This window comes from Coccomyxa subellipsoidea, assembly GCF_000258705.1.
Source record: "Coccomyxa subellipsoidea C-169, whole genome shotgun sequence".
Taxonomy (NCBI): Eukaryota; Viridiplantae; Chlorophyta; class Trebouxiophyceae; family Coccomyxaceae; genus Coccomyxa; species Coccomyxa subellipsoidea.
Genome location: NW_005178035.1, coordinates 814,460 through 836,171, shown reverse-complemented (window position 1 = coordinate 836,171; position 21,712 = coordinate 814,460). Strand labels below are relative to the sequence as shown.

The following is a 21,712-nucleotide window of genomic DNA, read 5'->3' as shown; positions in this document are numbered from 1 at the left end:
GGTGTGCTGACAGGAGAGGGAGCCCGTGGAGTCCCATTAGCCCGGGGGCACATCTGTGAACCCTCCGTAGCCAGTGCGGGTGCAGTTGGCTCGGCGACTCCCTTCTCCCTGTGGGCCCGTGACCTGGTAGTCACATACAGAGTCAGACAGGGCATTCTGCTCAAGGCGTCCGCCACATTCTTGAGCCCAGGAGTATGGACCCACTCAAGATGAAATCTGGCCAGATACTCAGACCATCTCACTTGTCGTGAGCCCAGGGTGCCTTTGGTAGGCAGATAAGTCAAGGGCTGATGATCTGTGATGATCTTCACAGGATGGGGGCTGCCTTCCAAGTAGGCACGCCACTTGCGCAAGGCAAAGACCACAGCCAGCAACTCTTGCTCTCCAATTGTATAATTGCGCTCAGCTGGGGCAAAAGCTGCGCTTTCATAAGCCACAGGCCGGCCATTTTGCATCAAAACAGCGCCGACCCCGGAGCCACTGGCATCTGATCTGACCTCAAAAGGTTGTTCAAAATCTGGCAGCGCTAGCACAGGCGCTGACTGCAGAGCCTTCTTGATCCACTGGAAGGCTTCCTCACAATCAGGAGTCCAATTGAAAAGAACATTCTTCTTGGTCAGCCGAGTCAGAGAGGCTACCTGTTGGGAATATCCCTGCAGGTAATGCCGGAACCAATTGGCAAAGCCAAGGTAGCCCTGGACTTCCTTCACTGAGCCCGGGGTCGTCCAGCTCTGAATCGCTGCCGTCTTAGCAGGATCTGCCCTGATGCCTTCAGAGCCGATCAAGTGGCCCAGAAAAGGGACCTCCTGTCGTCCAAACAGACACTTGCTCAGCTTCCCATAGAGCCTGTGTTTCCGCAGCAGATCAAGGACAATGCGGAGATGCTCCTGATGTTCTTCCTCAGTCTTAGAGAAGACGAGGATATCATCCAAATAAATCAGGACAAATTTCCCCAAGTGCTCTTTGAAGATCTCATTCATCACCCTTTGAAAAGTTGAGGGAGCATTAGTGAGCCCGAAACTGAGCACCTTGAACTCATAGGACCCAAAGGGTGTCCTGAAGGCTGTCTTATTGACGTCCTCCGGGGAGATCCTTATCTGGTGGTAGCCAGATCGTAGATCTAGGCTGCTGAACACCTTGGCACCCTGCAAGTGATCCAGCAGCTCATCGATACGAGGCAAAGGATATTTATCCTTGCGTGTCTTGTTATTGAGATTTCTATAATCAATACACATTCGTTTGGTCCCATCTTTCTTGGACACAAACAGTACAGGAGCCCCAAAAGCAGACGTACTGGGTTGGATAAACTCCTTCTTCCGTAGATCCTCAATCTGTTCTTTCATTTCACGCATCTCTGCTAGGCCATATCGAGGCCGATATCCTTTAGCAGGTGCGGCATGGGCATCGTATGGGATTACGTGGTCTACACCAGTCCTTTCGGGAGGCAGCCCTGCAGGCAAATCGGATGGGAAAACATCATGATATTCACGAATGAGAGGTCGAAAGGTATCAGGGACTTTTTCCCAATCTTGTGGATCCAAATCTGTTGGATCTGCATCCTCGTCCACGCGTTCAAGGTACATTAGCCTATTCTGGCTCGGGATGGATTCCTCATCCTAATGTAACTTGTACTCACGCTTGCCAAGGTGGACAACACACGTGCCGTGTCTCGGCTTTGGCTCAGCATCCGTTTGGATGAGCCAGTCGTCACCCAAGATCACCCCAAATTCTTTGGGAAGTCGCACAACATGACAACAGACAGTGATTGTGGGCCCTTGCAACTTGATCGTTACGTTGCAGAGCCTCCGCGAAGAGACTTCGTCCCCATTCGCCATCCTTACTATACTCGGGATCGGAGTCACGATGGATCTCAGGTCCGCCTCTTGGCAGAGCATGTCATTGACAAAGCAACTCGAAGATCCTGTATCGAGCAGAATTTTTGTTTTCCGGCCAGCAACCTCTGCTGGGAAAGACATACTGTGCCCTTGGCCCAGAGCCTTCACCTGAAGTGGTTGGCCTGGTGGATCATAGAACACAGCAGATTTCCAGGGCGTCAGTATCTTTTCTCTTACACCATCCTTATTGATCTGTGTAAACAGGGGAGTCCCCTTTGGATAAGTGCGAATGCACTTCATTCCCATCAAGAGCGGCCAGAAGTTTGCCTGCCGCCAAAAAGGGACTAGTATACACATACTTGTGCTCGTGGGAGCTCTGGCTTTACAAGCCAAATGATGCTGGAGAGCCAGCCTGAGGCAAGAAATCGGCGGATTTAACCAGGTATGGTGGCCTCGCTGGTCAGTGCATTCATAAGGTCGGTCCGGTAAGAAGCAAGCATCATCCAAACAAACTGGATTACAGGCACCAGCATTTTCAGCAAACCCATCTCGGGTGAAAGGTCTGGTCTCTCGAGCAATCGCATGCAATTCATCCTCATCAAAGTGATGTTGGCCACAATTTGTCTTAGCAGCGACAGACATAGTAAACAAAGATGCATCTGTCATTTGTTCATCTTGTCTCAGCAAGCTCTCTTGCTGATGATCTTGAACGCTGCTTGAGTCTGGTATACACGCTGCGCTAGTCTCTTCTTGACTGTCTTGTGCCACAGTGTGGCTGAGGGGTTGTCCAGCGCCAGCATTTGCCGTCCCTGCAGATGGCAGAGGAATCACTTGGCTTAAAGACTCTTCTTGGGCACCCTTGGACTGCATTGTGGCCCTTGCACTGAAGTTAGGTGATCCCATGAGCACAGTTTCTGACTGCGCAGATCTTTGAGGAGAGGGCACGCACCATGGAGCACTGGTGTGCGGCGGTGCATATGCTTCAACGCCGTCCTCTACCTCTTTGGCGACCTCGCCCTCTGCCACGGCCGCCGCCGCCCCTAGGGGTATCAAATCTGATCCAGTCAGCGGGGACTTCTTTGGCTGAAGGTGTGTGACCTTATGCACTGTCCCATTATCTTCTGCAATATATGCCAGATCTTTCTTGATAGACAAGATCAAGGGAGGTTGATACCTATTGCGCAGGTGCGCCTTGTCTGGGTTATTGTTGATCTCAGGGCAGCTCCCAATTTGATGATCTCCCCAACAGAAGAAGCAGCGCTTAGCGTTGCGCAGCAGCGCCTGCAGAGTTGGGTTGAAGGGACGAATTTCCTTATGGTCCCTATAGGCCGTCACGCTGAAGCTAGAGGCCGGGCTGCTTGGGATTTCTGTAAAAACTTCTTCAGAGTAGCCTTGGCCTGTCTGTTTGGGCTGCTGGTTGCCCACAGCATATGGCTGTCCTCCTGTCTGAGGGCGATCTCTCTTGCGCTTCTTGAAGGCGGATTCTGCTATCGTCGCTGGCTGCCCTCTCATCCGCTGAATGATTGAGATGTGCGACTGCAGGTTGGGCAAAGCTTTCTGCAGCCGCTGGTCAAAGTTGAGGGCATCATAAGTCTCTTTCTGCCCTGTATAGTGGGTGACCATTGCGACATGGAGTGCTTCTGGGAGAGCTGCCAGCCAGCGGTTCCACAGCTCTTGATCGGTGAGCCCACACTGGTCTGACATCTGATGCACCAGCGACTGGTAGTCTCTGCTAAATTTTGTTATGCTGTCCACCTCAATCAGCGTAGGACAGGAGAGCTTCTCAAACTTTGCTTTGGCCTTCCCCTTCTTGTCTCCAGTGATGAAGAACATGCTGAGATATTTACAGAAGTCTGCCCAGCTGATGTTTCTGCCATCATTTGGGGCCTGTTTGCGTGCATGTCCCCAATAATCCCTGGCCTGTCCTTCCAGATGGGTGGCTGCCAGAGATGCCCAACTTGCTCTGGGGGCTTGGTGAGCAGTTAGGATGCTCTCAGCATGTTCTTGCCAGTCTTCAAAATCTTGTCCGGGCGCACCGCTGAACGCTGGGATATTAGAGATCAAGCGGTGGAATTGCTGTGGCGGTGAGGATAGATTGCTCTGCTCTGCTGGGGTGTCATAACTGCTGGCAATTCCTTGGGCCATAGCCTGGATCATTTGCGGTGGCCTGTGGATCCCTCCAGCTGCATCTGTAGCTGTCATGTGCTCAGCAGTGATTGCCTGCAGGGGTGGCGCATGTGTTTGGAACTCTGTGGAGACTTGAGGCCAATCTGCTGTGGAGACTGCGGGTGCTGTGTGCATCGGCTCATCGCCCGCAATCTCACCATCTTCAGTCACTGAGGTAGGCTCAGCCTCCATAGGATCATATTGATCCATCTGCTGTTCCACAGAGCTCAAACGTCTGTCAATGCCAGTCCACGCTGTCTGTGCCTCTCGGCGGCTGTAAATAGTGCTGCGCATCTGTCTCATGCTGCGCTCGAGAGCATTGAGACGGGCTGCGCTTGCTCTGGCTTGGCGTAAATAATGGGACGCCAACAGACGGGGACCGATTTGCCCGCTGCAGAGATCATCTGTGCCATCTTCTGCATATGATCTCAGCAGCGTCTCATCTGAGACATAATCTGGGGCCCAAAGATTAGCAGATGCTAACAACCGGGACCGCCGAGCATCATATCTGGTTGCATCTATTGCTGCTGCAGGTTTCCTTCCCAGATCAGGGAACTGAGGCTGCGTAGTTGACGGCTGTGCTAGCGCATCGTTCACAATGCCCATATAGCGAGGCATTTCTGCTCTGGGAACGGTTCCTGCTAGCAGACTTTGCGCCGCCAAGGAGGGAGTGGGCTCCAGCTGGGGCCCTACCCTGGTGACAGCCGGCATGGACAGCTCTGGCGCTGATGCCCTCGCAGCTCCTGGGAGCTGATCTGCCTGAGGTCCAATACTGGTGACTCCCTGATCCATGCGCTCTGTGGGAAGCATGTGCGCAGGTCTCAATTCTGGTGGGCCTTGATCAGTTCCAGTTGAGACACTGGCCAATTGTCTTGTCAGAAACTCTTCGATTTCTTGATTTGAGGAAATCAACTGGCCCCGAGAAGTACCTGTGACCCCTGTATTAGGATCAGTGCGGTTTCTTGCAGGTACTTCGTCACTGCCCGGGGACGTCGAATAGGCCAATGCAACACCTTCCGCCTCTGCGTCATCGTCTGAGTGCAGCACGTTCTGCTGATCGAGGTGACCTGATGACAGAGAGCTCGGCGAGAATCCCACGTCGCCTGGATCCTCCAGATAGTCCGAACCATCAGGATCGGGTGCAGGCGAAGCCCTACCGTGCATCAGATGCTCAGTCAAAGCCTGGCCATGGCGCCTCAGTGTTTCCTCTAGGAATTCAGCAGCATATTTGCTACTCCAATCCGGCTGCTTGGTGACTCGATAACTGCGGACGTGAGCTGCTTGAGCGTCTTTGGCTTGTCGCTCAAGATCTTTATGCATCTGGTCAGAGTCGAAATGCGGTGGGAGATCTCCCCGCTCAATCATCTGATTGAGCTTCATACTCTCCTCCTCATATCCTGGAGGAAACTCTTGAGATAATAGGTCTTCCATGAGTGTCACAGATCGAGGGCTGCTGGCAGCTGCCATGCCAAGCCGTCCGGTAGCGTGCAATTGCAGCTTCGTGCGAGGAGCCATATTTTACATTGTCAGAGGGTTGTCTTCAACTCTCCGAAACCATATAGCAACCACAGATAGTCAGGGTGCTAGTGTATCTCGAGTTAATCCGGAAAGTGTACCTGAGAGCCCTTATATAGAGCAGTGGGGGCAGGCCCCCCCTCCAGACCACTCGACACTGACTGGCCTGCCTAGTCAGATATCCTGAGCAGGCAATCTAGACTAGTCAATGGATATTTGTAATGTGGAGGGCATATAGTCCTCCCATGCGCTACAGTTACTATAGCCACTAGCTAGTGTATACACTGGTCACACGGTGTGTATAATGTGGGATGTGGCACATGCACAATGCACACAATGGATGGTAATAGTAATCTTTATGATGGCGAACCCAGAGGATCTGAGCCCAGAGAGCTCTGCCATGCATGTGACATGCATGCGCAGAGCGCAAGTTGCATATGCATGGCAGCTGCCTGCGCAGGCCTGGTGGGTGAAATCAGGGCGATTTCGGCGGTATACACATGGTGGGGTACATGGTAAGGGATATTTGTTGGTAGAATGTTGACAACTTGAGGCACCAAAAGCTTTAGCATGGTCAAGTCTCTTGAATTGCATGCTGTATGATCCATGTCCTCTTTTGGCATGTCTGGGTCGATACGCTATAAAAGCCATGCTGTGCTCTGCCTTGTGACTTCTCCCTTTCCTGCAAACAACCCATCTTGCTCCACTTGCTCGACGAAGGCATTCAATTCTGAAGGGCAGGAATCACGATGGCTGGAAAACGACGCCAAAGTGCACGCACAGCAACAAAGGCGAATTACATCGGCGAGAGGTTTGCTATTGGTGTTTAATTTCCTGTTTCAGGAAAATTTTCCGTTGTAGCATATTGATGTGCCACATTCTTGCATGTTATGGGAATTACTCTCATTTGCCGGTGATCACGCCCTTTTCTATTTTGCAAAAGACAATCTTGTAAGTTTTAATGGGATGTCTTGTGAGCAGCGATGCCGATGACCACAATGCGGAGAGCGAGAATGATTTCGTGGACAAAAATGAAGCTATCAGGACAATCAGCAAGCGCCACAAGGTATGTCGTTTTGAACCAGGAATCACAACCCAAAATTGAATCCAGGAGCAGGATATTCACTTCGTAGACAAAAACAGTGCTTATCTTCAGCTATGGCCTTGCAAAGTTCTGATATCTAATGATGTCGATTTTGCTTGCTTGATATCTTTTGTGCCTACTTGGTGAGAAATGATTGTGCCTTGACAGAAAACACCTGTCAAGCCAAGGGCGCGCAGGGGCAAGAAGGCTGATGAAGAAGCTGTCGCGCACAGTGCAGATGACATCTCACTGCTGGGTAAGCCCTAAGCTGAGAAGCGTGGTGAAAAATCCTGACAGTATCCTGTTACAAGGAGAGAGACAGGCATGTCAACCCCACTTTGGCTTTTGCGCTGCAGGTATCGTGCTCAATCACTCTGGGGCATCATCATCTGCAGCCAAGGTGAGAAATCAGGCATGCTTAAGGCAAGGCCTGACAGTTTGAATCTTGACGGGCAAGATCTCTGTATGACTGTCATTTGTTCTTCCACAGGAGTGGGTGGGCCGCTATCAGGCAGACAGGGCACAAGCTGCTGCAGAGCTCTTGACGCTGCTTGTACAGGTGAAAAACAGAATACATGCTCGTGTAGGTGCAGCTTGTACACACCAGGCACTAAGCAGCTCCAAGCAGTGTGTTGACATGCTCTCTGAAATATACGATGCACCAGGCATGCGGGTCCTCTCAGGCAATCACCATGTCTGATGTGGACGATGGAGATGTGGATGCTTTGGTGAAATCTCTGATAAAGGATGTCAGCAGCAATGGCATCACTGACCACTTCCGTGGCAAGGGAACAAAGAACTTCCGCGCCCACTACATGGAGATGTGGGACCAGGTGCGCATAGATCTACACTTGAGAGTACCTGATTCTCCATGTATTGCTCTTCAACCAAGACTGGAGGCTACACATTACTTATGGGACTTCTGTGCAGATCATGCGGGAGTGTCAAAATGCGGATGTGCTGTGCGATGGCTACCTGCTCGACAAGGTTGTCCACCTCATCATCGGCCTCAACTGGTGAGCATGATCATTATTCATTTGGCTTCATAGAAGAACTTAGCACATCTTTCCGTTCTACCACAAGCTTCGAGCAAGTTTGTACAATCCAGCTAGAATCTAGTGTTGCTGACGTGTTGTGGGGGCATCGTCCAGTTCTGTCGTGCGCAGCTTCCGCTTCACGGCTACGCTGACAGCTCAGCAGGTGGTGACATCCCTCATCCGGGCGATGCTGTCACTGGGCGAGGCCCGCGAGACAGCCCAGCGGCAGATGGCTGCAGAAGAGAAGAAAAAGGGCTCCAAGGTCTGTCCGCAGTGCTGCAGACAAAAGTTAGCTGCTGCTTACCAGCCAGAAACCATGCAAAGAAGCGAAGGGAGAGCATGGTCCCATGAGTACTAGAAAGTACTCCTTCTCTTCAAGCGAAAGGCTGCCGCTCAAGGGCATGACAACGTATAGCAGTGCCTGAGACATTCACTGGCAGGCAATCCCACTGCTGTCCGGGCAGAGTTGTGCTGATGCCAGTACTGACTAGAAAACCTCCTTGATACCAAGGCATCATCCAGCAAACGTACACACCTCCTAAACGACTGCCAGAGCAAGATCCATGGATTCTATGTGGTGTGCAGGCGGGCGCGGATCGGGTGGCGGCCTTTCAGCGCACGCTGAGCGCATGCCACCGGCAGGTGCAGGAGCTGAAGGGCGTGGTGGGAAGCCTCTTCCAGGCCGTCTCCGCGCACCGATTCCGGGACGTTGCACCGGATATCCGCGCCGTCGTCATCGCCGGCATCGGGTCGTGGATCTGCCTCGACCCCACCGACTTCCTGCAGGACAACTACCTGAAATACGTCGCCTGGGCCCTCTCCGACAGGGTGCGCAGTCATGCCCTGGCCTTCAGTCCAACATCGATGATCTCTAGGTCGGGCACCCTGTGACAATATGCACAGCAGGTATGTGCAAAAGTCTACAACCCTACTTGTGGCAGGGATTGTAAAATTGAAAGGAAGCAGAGGACAAGTGGCAGCCATGACAGTCATGGCTGCCAAGTAGTGCATGTGGCAGCATGCAGACTATCCCAGCCGCGCATTATGTATCTTATGGCCAATTCTCACAGCTATGACCTGCTCTCTGCACTATATTGATATTGATGCATGGGTAAAATTTGCCGGAGAGCGAGATCTACAATCTCATGTGGATGCATGTGTTGACAGGATGCGGGGGTGAGGGAGATGGCGCTGGACGCGCTGCTGGAAATCTACAGCAACGAGGAGAATGTGTCGCCGCTACACGGCTTTACTGGGCGCTTCCAGCACCGCTTTGCCGAGCTGGTGTACGACGTGGACGAGGCCGTGGCCGTCAAGGGTGTGCGCCTGGTCACGCAGCTGGTCCAAGCCGAGGAGATGCCACAGGACGAGGTTCACACTTCACTCATCCCAAGAACAAATATACCACTCATACAGATGCAGCTGGTTTAAGTCGAGGAGATGCCCCAGGACGAGGTGCACACACCATTTATCCCTTAAATCACCACAGACGTTACGCGTTCACAGATGCAGCTCTCTCTGACAGCCATGAGGCTTGCAGTGCATCTTACTGCCCCTTGCTGTATGCTGGCTTCACACATATTTCACAGCTTCCGTTTTGCTGCCATACACCACTTTCACAGAAGGGACTTTCCAAAGGCATTTGTCATTCGTATAGACTTGTACTTGAATGATGTCCTTCTCAATAGGATGCTTGGCGCAGGTGAGGGAAATCTACCGGCTGCTGGTGGACAGCAGCGCGCCCATCAGGCATGCAGCCGCCGAGCTGGTGGCCGGCATGCTGGAGGAGCAGGGCCAGCGCTTCATTGCACAGGCATGCGTCCAATCTATTTGAGATCACCATGCACATGCAAAGCATTGCACAACACAAGAAAGCCACATGCAACATCAGAGAACATCTGAGTTGAATGGTCTGGTTTCCAAGCTGCGCATGGTCCCAAAAATTGAGAATTCCAGTGCATACCAAGTTTTGGAGATTAGAATGAAATTTTATTGGAATTTCAGTAAATCTACATCAAGTCAATGTAGACTCGAGCATGTTGTTGGTGTGTGGTGCAGAGCCCTGTGAAGGGGAAGCGGGGCAAGGGGGCCAAGAAGACGGGGTCTGCAGACCTCCAGCTGGCGGGCGTGCTGCACATCATGAAGCTGCTGGGGACTCCATCCAGCGCGATAGGGGACGCATCTCCCCTCGCATCCCCAGGCGGCCGCCGCAAGTCTGCCGGCGGCGCCGAACGGCCCCTGCAGCCGGAGCTCGTCAGCCATGTTGTGGACGGCCTCTTTGACAGGTGCTGTGCGAGCAATTTATAGCTAGCAATGTTTCTCACTGCCTCCCATCACTCTTCGCCGTGACTTTCATTGACTGAACCTGATTCGGACCTTGTGAACAATCGAGGGTGCTGCCAACTCATGCTTTCCAGTGCTTGGGACGTCATTGCATTGATATCAAGTGAAAGCTAGACAGCCAAACGTGTGGTGCAGCGTGGAGGTGCTGCAAGACTGGCATGCCATTGTGGAGGCGCTGATGGATGACCAGGCAAACGAGGCCCGGGGCGACACGGCCACCACAAACCTGATCACGCTGCTGGCTGCCACCGTGCGGACTGCAACCGGCGGTGCACATGCAGGCACCCGCACCGACTCCAGGTGCACCCCTGTCCTGGGTTGCGTTGCTGTGCAATTGTTGTGTGCCATGTTTGAAATTCTGTGCTGTATACAGTACCTGAGTTTCCTCTTTGAAAAGATGTTGCAGCTATGTTGTTTGGGGACTTATGTATGCTCATGTGGTGTTTTATTTAGGAGGGTGGCAGGCAAGGCTAAGGCGGCTGCCGCAGCGGCCAACGCGCGTCAGGACGTCACCCTGGCCCTCAGCCAGGCCCTGCCATCCCTGCTGCGCAAGTTCCAGACCGACCCAACCAAGGTCTCCCCCGTTTGTTCTGTGTCACACCCCCTGTGCCCCCACATGCCTGATGTGCTTCATGAGTTGCACTACAGCCTCCCAGAGGACAAGAGGCAGGAAAAGACCTGTCCACCTGCGGATAAGAGCCCCACTTACCCAAAATTTACCCGCTTAGAGGTCATCTGGGGCCTTAGGTCCCAGGGAATTGTAGACAAGAGGGAAATTGCAGCAACCTTTCACAGTGAAGACTTTTCCAGGCCAGAATTGATCGAAGAGATATGTAATTTTCTGTCATTACCACTCCTTTGATCTCTATGAGAAGAGCGCTGCCTATATTTTAGGGCTGGGGTTTAGGATTAAAACTTAATCATAATAAAAAAAGTAAAGATATTTAATTTCGAGAACATATAGTTATTCTTGGGATGGGCAGGTTGCGGCGCTGGCGGGCCTGGTGCGGGACATGAAGCTGGACATCTGGAGCCTGAAGAGGCAGGAGGACAGCCTGGAGTCCCTGCTGCAGCTCATTGCGGACCTGCTGCTCAAGCACTCCCAGCCGGACGCCCTGGATGCCTGCCTGCGCACGCTCGCACACTGCACCACGCAGGGCAACGACACCATCCAGGTGTTTTTCCCTGCACCGACAGCCTTCATGGCAGCCTTTCTGTTGCCTCCAAGACGTGCAGCTCCATTGTGAAGGCCTGTGGCACCTCCTCTCCTCTGAAGTGGCTTCATACATGCAAGAAGCGGCCTGTGATAAAAGGTATTTGCCTAAACATCAGGTGGCTGCTTAAATGCACCTTCTCAATGCCGTTCGTCAACCAATCACAAAGTGGCAAGTGGGCGAGCTCTTCTTGCCTGGTTCCTGTGCTAGCACACTGCCTGGTGTGGTCACTTCAGGGCTGATCAGTTTCACAGTTCAAGTGTCTAACGTGGTGTGCGTGTGTGCCAGGACAAGGCGCAGCTCATCCTGAGCTCTAGTGTGAAGGCGCTGACTCAGCGGCTGACGGCCGCCACAGACGCAGCGCTGGCGCTGTCAGACGCTGACCTGGAGGCCGAGCGCGCAGCCGGGGGGCCCGTGGACGGCAGCGGCGGCGACACAGAAGAAGGCGAGGAGGCCTTCGCACTGCGCGTGGCGCTGCTTCGGCTGCACCGCCTGCAGCTGGTCTCCGCTGCCGCGTCCGGCGAAGCCGCCCTGCAGAAGAGCCTCACCAAGCTGCTCTCGGTGCGGACACGCATCCATGCTAATGCATTTGTACAATGCCCGCTGTTTTCTTCACACAGCGCGTCTCTAATTGCTGCTTGGAGAGCTTGCTGACATCACCATCACCATGGCTTGCGCATCCAAGGGCCCATGTTGGATTACCCCAAATTGGGCTGTCCGGATGATGTGACTATCCTTCCTCGAGGGCATGCCCCCTGGAGGCCGCATCACACTTACCATCCCATAAATACCTCTTTCTTTCATGCGAACTCTTGTGGTGCGTTTCCACAGGCGGCTGTGAAGGGGCGGCCGCTGCCTGGGCCGATACTGGTGATTGCGGCAGAGAACATGCTGATGGCGCTGATGTGGCGCCTTAGCGCGCTCGAGGCGGATGGGGCAGGTCCGCCCTCTGCATCCGCCGTGGCCTCCCTGGGCAAGGTAGTCGATGCGCTGGCCGGCCACCTGGACGACATTGCTCTGGCGGAGGATAGCGAGCCTGTCAAAGACGCCCTCACCCGCGTGCAGGCCGACCTCTTCTTCATCTTCAGCGCCGAAAAGATCAAGGTGTTGGTTGTGCACCTTTCTTTATGAAATAAGTGCAATTATTCTTGGTGATGGAGTGTTTAGGGTGTTGCATCTTTGACTTGTGGGACGCAAGAGGACCAAGAAGAGCTAAATGGAGAAAGGCTCGCGATCTGCCCTTCATGCTGAAAAGCACAGGTTTGGAAACTGTCTTCATTGAGCTCTTCTTGATGTGTCCTTTGAGAGTCTTAATTGCAGTGCTAGACTTACCATCTTTGTCACCTGCAGGACACAGCTGCGGCTGCAGCGGGCTACACGCCAGACTCCAACAGCCTGGATTTGTTCTGGGAGCGCACCGAGGCGCTGCTGGCGCGCGCGGCCCCGGACGATGACATGGCGGCAGATGACGAGGACGAGCAAGCAGAGGGCGCAGGCGCGGAGCGGTCCTCAGAGGCGCAGGCCCTGACCGCGGCCAAGATGCAGGCCATCGCAGCCGCCGGCCGACTGGTCGCATTCCAGGTCTGCACAGAGCAGCATGCTGCCGCCCGATCAAGCTTCAAGCCTTTCAACTCCAATTGCCTTCATGCAGTTGAGTGCTTCTTGCTTGACGTAGCTGCAGAATCATGAGGGTTGTACCAGAGCAGAAAACTCTCGACATGCCACCTCTTGATTCTCTATTTTGTCTTGCAGCAGTAGCATTCATGCTTGACTTACATTTGAACGATATGACGGTGAGAAGGTGTAGGATAGAGAGGGTCTGCTTTGCTGCAAGGCTCACTGGCCAATGTGGCTCCCGCAGGCGCTGAGTGGCACGAATGCTGAAGTGCTGGCGGGGCGCGTGGTCATGCACCTGGGCTCCCCCAACAAGGCGGTCGCAGATGCTGTCAGAGAAGTCACGCGCGTCCTCAAAAAGGCCCACCCCGAGTCGCTGCCAGAGGTGGGCCTTTGCTGGCGCTTTTGTCCTGCTGTTCACCTTATCTGGGTCTGCAGCTGCACCAGGATATCCTATATCCATCCGGTCCATTGAGGAGGATGTCCATCGTCTGGCACCTCTGTTATATTCAACGGACACAGGATTGGGAGAACAAGAACAATTCCAACCCCGCAGAGGAAATATGAGGTGGCCGTCGACAGCGCAGGAGAGGCCGTTATGGTAGAGATGACATCTATGGTAGAGATGCAGCATAAGGTCTGACCCCCGGTTAAATACAGATTTCCTCTGGCGCAGGCGTACCTGGGTGCACTGGAGGAGGCGTACCAGCGAGCGGTGGCAGCGGAGGGCGCGGATCAGGCGGCTGCGCTGCAGCTGTTTGGCGAGCTGGCGCTGCGCGTGGGGCAGGCCCACGCCGGCTTCGTGGCCGGCGCAGCCGCCTCGCTGGCCCACATCGTCAAGGGAGGCATCGACTACGCGCTGCAGGTCCGCACACTACATCGATGATAACCGTGGTATTCAACCCTGCAATGCAAAGTTTTGATGTCTTGTTCCCAGGGTGCATGCGGTAATAAATAGATGTGTGAAATATCTGCAGTGCTGCTCTGTGCTGCTCAAGGATATCTGCCAGCCTGTTTATTTGGCATGCTGTGAGATTGATGGTGTGGCAAACCCTGCAGAGCGGCCAGGACTGGCTACCATTTCTGGAGGGCCTGTCAGCCCTGACTTCCAGGCTGCCAGCCAAGGAGGCGGCCACAGTGGCACAGCACCTGCAGAACACCGCAAGGGCCCTCAAGCCCACCAAGAATTCACGTGAGACACCCCCTTTCATGCCATCTTGATATCTTCGTATCCTGCAGCCTGTCGTGCAGGCAATATTCCAATTTGTCCCTGATTGCATGCGCAAGCAAATAACACTGCAACAGCAACTCACTCTCTGCTCCCGTCGGTGCCAGTGTGATTCTGAGCGATAATTTGCAGACATGTAGCAAGACTACTTTAGGAAGTTGTGTGCTACTTACATTGGTTGCCAGAAAAAGAGTAATTGCTGCATGTGCAGGGGAGTGGGACCCGTACTGGCACATGCTGGAGGAGCTCCAGGAGCGAGCAGACAAGGGCACCAAGGCCGCCGTTAGATCCGCCGCCAAGAAATCAGCAACCGCCAACAAGACCGCCCGCAGGTATTTGATGCCACCTCCCACTCCCACTGTCCATTTCCACTCCTCATGTCCAATCCTGTCCTCTTTTGTATTATACATCGGCTGCAATTCACATCAGGGCATGAGGCCATGGTCTTGCTTTCATCACCCTCACTGGCGCCTTCATCTACCTTGACGCACGCATTTGCTTTGCCATTCTGATTCTTGGAACAAGTTCCCCGAGAGAGCAGTGGTGTGCTGTGTGCAGGATGTCATTCTTGGAGCGCAGCAGGAGGGCCCACAACGGCGAGAGCATCGACGACGAAGATGACGAGGATGCGCACAGAGGGGCAGAAGAGGAGGAGAGAGAGCCAATAGAAGATCCCGGCGACAGCCCCTCGGCTGCCGGCCCCAGCAGCGGCGGCGGCCGCGGCCTCTCGCTGCACCTGGGCATCTCGGAAGGCCCCTCCGAATCCGCCGGCCTCAGCGGCAGCGGCTGGCGCAGAAAGTGAGCGCCTGTTGCTTTTTGCCTGCTGTTTTTGTCACTTTTTGCACATCCCTTGATTGCCGTGGAGCAGGAGCCGTCGGAGGACATAGTGGCAATCACTGTTGATGGCCAATCTGTACTTTGCGCAGCATAGATTGGCCATCAACAGGGCCCTAATACACATAGACGGGATCTGTGAAGCCCTGCATTTGAGGGATTGGCAGGACAAAGAGCCAGAAATCGCCGCTGGGGCCATGCATGCATGCTGCAGGCACCATGCAAGTGATTCTCACTTCACGGTGTTATTGTGTGCAGGGCTGGCGGGCGCGCGCGGATGCCGCCGCCTCCCGAGGAGGAGATGGAGGAGATGGACGTCGATGCTGAGAGCGAGGGAGGGAGCGGGCAAGAGAATGAGGCCGAGGCGCTCAACATCATGCCCACCGAGGAGCAGGCCGACTTCCACCGACCCGCCAGGTGAGCAGCTTGTCTCTCCTGCTCTGCTCTAATGACATTGCCCCTACAGGTTGCTGCTGTGGGGATTCTTTTGCTGTACAAAATGATGATAAACTACAGTATGTTCGACATTCTGTCGTGGTTATACCAGAGAGAATGCACAGAGATTCAAGGTAGTGCGATCGCCAAGACAGGAGGAAGGACGGCCTCACGGTGTTGATTGAAAAGACGACGATGATGACGGCGATGTAAGATGATCCCTGACTCCTGGTGTCATTTGATGAGTCCAATGTAGTTGACTATATGAGGGGTGCGTGCAGGCGCGAGCCCAAGCGGCAGCTAAAGCGACTGTACGACACCCAAGACTCGGAGGACGCGGCCGTGAGGGCAGATGCGCGCGATGACGAAGATGAGCAGGAAGAGGAGCTGTTGGATCCAGTGTTTGGCAAGGGCACAGAGCGGTCGTTCCCTCCCGTTGGCCGCATGTCCGGCCTGGGGCCCTCCGACCAAGCCATGCAGGGTAAGGTTTCACCATACTTCTGCTATGCATTGCCATAATCTTGGATGGATCTGGTGTTTAGCATGCACTTCTGAGTGTTCAAGGCCAGTTGCAATTGCAGGTCAAGAGGCTCACTAGAGTTTCCAAAATTTGGCTAAATGATGGACTGCATTGATCTGGATGCAGGATGTGTGATCCCAATTTTGTGAATGCGTAGATGGTGACGACGAAGACATGGAGGATATCCAACCAACTCTTGATGACGAACCCAGGCGGCCAAAGCTGCGTCTGCGATGACAGATGTGCCCAGCGACAGATGATATATGCCTGATCTGACCAGACCGCAAAACTTGAAAGCCCCAAGCTGAACTGCAACATGAGAACAGAACTTCAATGGAAGTAATTAAGATCATGGTCCGTGATCAAGACGAACTGTGACACATCAGTGGAACATAGTTCAAGTGCCCAGCTTCGGGGCTCTGCTGGAAATGTACACCAGGGGGCCAGCCACATTGAGGCCTCCCTCAAGACCGGAGAACTTTCTGGGGATCTGATCATGACCAGCTTTGCGATGTCTGTACTTTGAGTAATCTTAAGTCGTTTACGCCAGGAGCACTTTTTTCTCAGGGACTTGCGTGCGTGCATGAGGTCAACTGCAATGCATATGCCACCAAGATTCCGTATCGCAATGGTTATGTCTGGGATCCAGGACAATTACTTTACAATCAGCTGCAGCCAGAATTTAGTATATACGATTGGCTGCTGGTGCTTGAACAAACCGGTAGTGCTCAGCATATTCAAAAGCAAGACAGCCGCAATGCTCATGAGCACAAGGACAGCTGCCACACCCAGCTAAATAGCTTCAAACTGCATCCACTACAAAAATTTCTCCACAAGCAACACACAGCTTGCAGATGTTCTCAATGACCACAGAACTAGGCCCGAAGTCCTATCATCATTCACAAAATAAGCAAGGGGATAAAATGTTCCACATTAAAAATAGTAGAGCTCCACGTGCCTACAAAGGCACAAACAGCAGATCTTGCACACATCACAGAGGGCACTGCCAAGGCCGTCTCAGGCCCTTCCTGTGCAGAAGCGTTTGCAAAGAGTGCTCTCAGGACATCAGCAGAGACATGAGGCTGTCAAAGTCCTCCGTGGGGGCTTCCTCCACCACCGGTGCTGACTTGACGGGCGCCGGGACAGGGGCCGGCACATTTGTCTTGGCCTTGCTGGTGCCATTGGTCAGCCAGGGCAGCAGCTGCTGCGCACTGGGGGAGGGGCCGTCGCAGGGAGAAATCACAGACGGCGGCGACAGGTCAAAGTTGATGCTCGGCTGCGGGGTGACCTCGCCGCTCGCCAGGTCCCCGTTGCAGCCGTCGGCCGCGCCGGCTGTATGCAGCGGCGCGATGTGCAGGTTGGACAGGGCGTCGGACATGGCGGGGACGGCGGTGGCGGCCGGCTGGAAAGCGGCGGTGTCCGGCACAGGCGGGAACCAGTTGCGGGACGCCGGTGCGGCCGCGTGCGGCGCCACAGTGGCCGGGGCAACCAGCTGAGGCATGGAGGGCGCCTGCAGACAAAATGTGACATGTCACAAAGTTGAGATCCACCATGCACCCAGAGAGGCGTGCTACATCTTGTCATGCATTGTCTATGGAGGGATTGATGAATCATGCACCCAGAGAGGCATATAAGAGATTTTGTCACGCGTTGTCTTTAGAGGAATGATTCACCATGCATCCAGAGAGGCCGGAGACTTTTTGTCGTGCGTTTTCTTTGGAGGTAATAATAAAACATGCACCCTGAGACATATTGCCATGCATGATGTCTGGAGGAATGGGCATTGCGCACCGCAGTGAGGATGGCATAGGCTCCTGGCTGCGGCTGTGTCTGCAGGTCGAGGATTGATGCAAGGGGCCTCGGCCGCGTCTGCGGGTGCTGGCAGGCAGACTGGGCATGGTTGATCTGCTGCTCGTGCACTGCATTCTTAGAGCCTGCACAGCAAAGCCAATGGGTTGATTTAGACGCACAAGGCGGAGTTGCTGACCAATACATGCACATTTGTGGCGAATTGTTGGGGCTGGAAAAACAGAGTCTGTGGCATACCGGTAGCGGGGCCCAGAGGCGGCGCGTCTGCCATGCTGGCGAGGAGAGCTGCGTGCAGGTCTGCATCAGATCCAGAGCCTGTGGCAGGAGTGGCTGGGTCAGGGTCGAAGTCCTCCGGCCTGTACTGCTGCCATTCGTCTGTCGGAGCGGGTGCGCTGATGTTTTTTACCGGGGCCTGCAAATTGGCACCAAAACAGTCAGAGACAGCTGCCAGCATGACCCACACTTTTGCAGGGCAAATAGTGAAGATCACCTGCAGGGGCACATGCATCCCAGTCGTTGTGCAGGGTGCCTGAATTTAAGCACAACATAACATGAATTTGCACTAGACTGCATTGCTTCCACGAGCCCCGAGGAACGTCCTAGCAGTGTGACAGTGGAAAGGAGGAGGTGTATACCTTGAAAGAAGTGTAGGGAGTCCCAATGGAGGCAGGAGCGTTGTGGGGCAGCAGCGCCGGGGTGTGCAGGTAGGTGGAGGCGGCCGGTGCAGAGCTGCCCGTGGGGCCCCACGTGGGCGCCGCCATGCTCTTCCAGCCCTTGTTGAGGTACTCGTGGTTGCTCTCTGCACACAACACAAAGCCACATGTCAAAGCAACCTAAAAAACACATCCGTCTGATTGCTGGAAATGCGAGCGCACCCAGATGAAATGTTTTAACTTTAGTGCGTGTGCATGCCCAGCCGGCAGCTGGGTATCTCACCTTCTTCTGGGATGGTAGGTGGGCGCCTGTGAATGGGCACCGGAGGGCGCACAACACTCCTGCCACCGTTCAACTTGACCTGCTGCAACTCCTGCAGCGGCACATGCAACAGGGGTCAAATAACATGGTGAGAGTTTTTCTCTTCAATGAATAAGCTCCCCTCCCTCCATTCCTTATTCTAACAACAGTCCAGAAACTCAAACAGCGCATGAGGCAGCTGTGAGCACCTGGATGGCCTTGAGGTGGTCGCCGTGGCAGCGGATGACCTCTGCCTCGACATCAGAGGTGGCCAGGTCCAGGGAGTCCGCCATAGCACACAGCGCATCCGCCTCGCCCTTCACACTCGTCTCAGTCACCCCACCCTCATGGAAGCCACCTACAGACACATTATTGTACATTGATGATTCCTGCACTATCCTTGGAACGGTAGACTGTCAATTAGAAGACACATTTAAATGACTGCGGATGGTGTGAGCGTGAGCTGAAGCACACCTCCATCCAACAGCAGCTGGGCAGCCAGCTCTGCATTGGCGCCAGTGGTGCGAGCAGCGTCCTCAGCTGCCTTGAAGCTGAAGCCCATGCCCATCAGCATGTGCACTGCGGCTTGCAGCTTGTGCCTGATCATCAACACACTCATTTCAGTCGTGCACGCACACCTATCGTCAGCTCTATTGACATTCTTTCCCGAACAGGATGCAGGCAAAATGTGGTGACACTCTTCTTGAAGGACTGGGCTGAAGCAACAGAGATCAGAAGCATAGGTGACTCACGATCTCATGGCATCGAGGACGGCGAGCGACAGCTTGCGAGGGGCAGGCGCCAGCGCAGCGTTGAAAGTCTTGCCTCCTGCGGCACCGCCTTCCTCGCCACCCCTGCGACCAATACAATGACCCTCAATCTCCACGAGATGCTTTTTCTCTCCGCACCCCCAGACCCCCTGAGGTATCAAGCAAGGATACAGGCGGATGATAGTAGGCAAAAAAGCAATTTGATGGGGCTTTCACCTGGCCTTGAGCTGGCGCAGCTTGAGCTCCTCGGCGCCGTGGGCAAAGCGGCACTTGGGGTCGGGGCACTGGCCGGTGCGCTCAAAGTGGGCGCAGAGCTGCAGTGCAACTCCCTTGGCAGCCTTGCGCCGTCCCTGCTTGGCCGCCTGAGGAACCCCCACCGGCATCTTCCCATTCTGCACTGAGTATGGCACTATGCCCACCTCCCTGCCACACACAAACTCCCATTCACTGATCCGGCCGATTAATTGCCGATACTGATGATTCGATTAGCAGTCCAAGTACTACTTGTAATCAGCGTGTATGCCCTATGCCCTTTGGCTTTGTGTTTGCCGACCTGTCATAATGGTAATAATATAATAATAAAATAAACGCCACGACGGCTATGAGTGGCGTCCCTTGGTTGCGTGAGATTGCGTGAGAAGTCCCTTCAATCCACTTTGCCTGTTGCAACTGTGGACTGACGCTCATCAATGGACGCCTACAAAACAACTGTATAATTGAGTGGAGCACCAAAATTTGGACAGCTGCGCACTTCTTGCCAGGCGCAAAGTCCACAGAGCCGTCAATGGAGAACTGGCTCGCAGAGTCGTCCCCCTCAACAGACTTCTCCACAAACTTTGATGCCACGGTGCGGATGACCAGCTCCTTGGCAGCATGGGCAAAGTGGCATTCTTTACCATAGCTGCAATTACCCGTCTCCTGCAGAGTAATAAGGCTGGGATAAGAGGATGGCTCTGACGCATTGTGACAAGGCGCATGCAGGTTGAACACCAGACTGCCACTTCATCTACACCATGTCATCTCAGGTGCATGTTCTGCCCTCACAGCAAACATGCAGGTTGCATTCATGTCAGGGAATTCTCACCTTCCATGTCTTGCAGAACTGGGACTTGTAGCCAACAGGCTTGAGCTGGTCTTGGTCACTGTGGAAGAACCAGCAGGTGGCTGTCCCCAATGGTCCCTTGCAATGCACTTTGGAACATCTCTGGGTCTTGTAAACGTCCTTGAGTATCTGCTGATTGATTGCTGCTTGCATCCTGGGCACACCAGCATGCAGAGGTGAGCCCAAAATATAAGGCGACGGATAAACATGCCGGTGCCCCCCATGCCAAAAGATTGCCAACGGAGGCATTGCATGCAGATGGCATCCCACCTGAGCTCTTGCAGGCCGTGAGCTTTTGCGCAGTGGTCACCATTTGGGCAGGGTTCACCTGCCCACCACAGGGGGCACAGGTGGCACTTGAAATCTTTAGGCAGCTTCCCTGCCTGAATGGCAGCTTCCACCCGCAGCTGCTTGCTTCCATGAGCAAATGCACACATTTCTCCTGCACCAGAATGTTATGTCTGATGCAAGCATGGAAACAAGCAATGTCTTGCTTTCTTGGCACACCGCTGCAGCACCTCTTCAGAGTATGCATGGCTGGCATTCGACGGGACTTAGTTGGTGAACATGCACTGCGCCTTTTGCATTGCACAATGAAAATTGCGCTTCACACCTCGAGGACATGTCTGGCTAGTGTCATAGGCGGAGCAGCGGTCTGTCTTGAAGTTGGCGGGGAGTAAGTTCTGCTGAATGGCTGCCAGCACTCTTAGCTCTTCCAAGCTGTGGGCTCTGGGGCATGCAATGCCCTCAGAACAGTGACCTGTCCCACATCAGAGCACATGAGATACCTTGCACAGACTGTGGGATGAACAAAGGTGCTTGGGGCGATCATTTCAACAAACTCACCGGTGGTTAGCAAGTCGTCACACAGAGATGCCTTGAAGTCTGGAGGAATTTTCTCTAAGGCAATGGCTGCATCGAGTCTCAGTTCACACAGGGCATGGGCATGCTGGCACCGATTGGCAAGATGGCATGGCGTTGACTCAGCAACTGTCTGACACAGGTTGGTCCTGTAATCTTCCCTCAAGAAGCCCTACCAGGACACCAGCAGCTTTTAGACTGTGAGAAGCACACCCCATGTAGACATGAAGACATGATGGAATGGTTGTGCTGCATTGTGGCAATATGAGGCTCGCCTGGACAATGGCAGCTTCTATCTCCTCTTCAGAACACCATGCCACATTGTCAGCAAATACATATTCTGAAGCCTTAGAATTGCCACTCTGCACGCTTTCCCCATCACCTGCGCTTA

At 53.9% G+C, this 21,712-nt stretch overlaps 3 protein-coding genes across 3 annotated transcripts; 1 reads left to right on the top strand and 2 right to left on the bottom strand.

Annotated features, from left to right (window-relative positions):
* Window positions 1-4,532: 4,532 nt before the first annotated feature.
* Window positions 4,533-5,876, bottom strand: COCSUDRAFT_33241 (hypothetical protein; the record flags this gene model as incomplete). Its single annotated transcript, XM_005647586.1, has 2 exons — window positions 4,970-5,876; window positions 4,533-4,776 (listed from the first exon to the last, which is right to left on the bottom strand). A coding segment is annotated over exon 2 (164 nt), but the record flags the coding sequence as incomplete, so codon positions are not given.
* Window positions 5,877-6,477: 601 nt separating this feature from the next.
* On the top strand, window positions 6,478-16,062 carry COCSUDRAFT_47495 (hypothetical protein; the record flags this gene model as incomplete). The annotated part of the gene is made up of 25 exons (XM_005647585.1): window positions 6,478-6,582; window positions 6,769-6,856; window positions 6,957-7,000; window positions 7,091-7,159; window positions 7,266-7,433; window positions 7,531-7,616; window positions 7,752-7,899; window positions 8,223-8,465; window positions 8,805-9,008; window positions 9,340-9,456; window positions 9,696-9,922; window positions 10,116-10,280; window positions 10,434-10,554; window positions 10,964-11,155; window positions 11,483-11,755; window positions 12,026-12,298; window positions 12,545-12,775; window positions 13,056-13,193; window positions 13,485-13,673; window positions 13,868-14,000; window positions 14,248-14,368; window positions 14,595-14,834; window positions 15,129-15,287; window positions 15,587-15,786; window positions 15,983-16,062. 25 exons carry the CDS (start codon window positions 6,478-6,480, stop codon window positions 16,060-16,062), a joined length of 4,014 nt encoding a protein of 1,337 aa, XP_005647642.1.
* Window positions 16,063-16,882: 820 nt separating this feature from the next.
* COCSUDRAFT_42053 (hypothetical protein) lies at window positions 16,883-20,613 on the bottom strand (the record flags this gene model as incomplete). Its single annotated transcript, XM_005647584.1, has 11 exons — window positions 16,883-17,335; window positions 17,617-17,759; window positions 17,872-18,046; window positions 18,270-18,433; window positions 18,571-18,661; window positions 18,798-18,946; window positions 19,063-19,187; window positions 19,341-19,442; window positions 19,575-19,781; window positions 20,110-20,222; window positions 20,443-20,613. The coding sequence occupies 11 exons, from the start codon at window positions 20,611-20,613 to the stop codon at window positions 16,883-16,885; spliced, it is 1,893 nt and encodes a 630-aa protein (XP_005647641.1).
* Window positions 20,614-21,712: the final 1,099 nt, after the last annotated feature.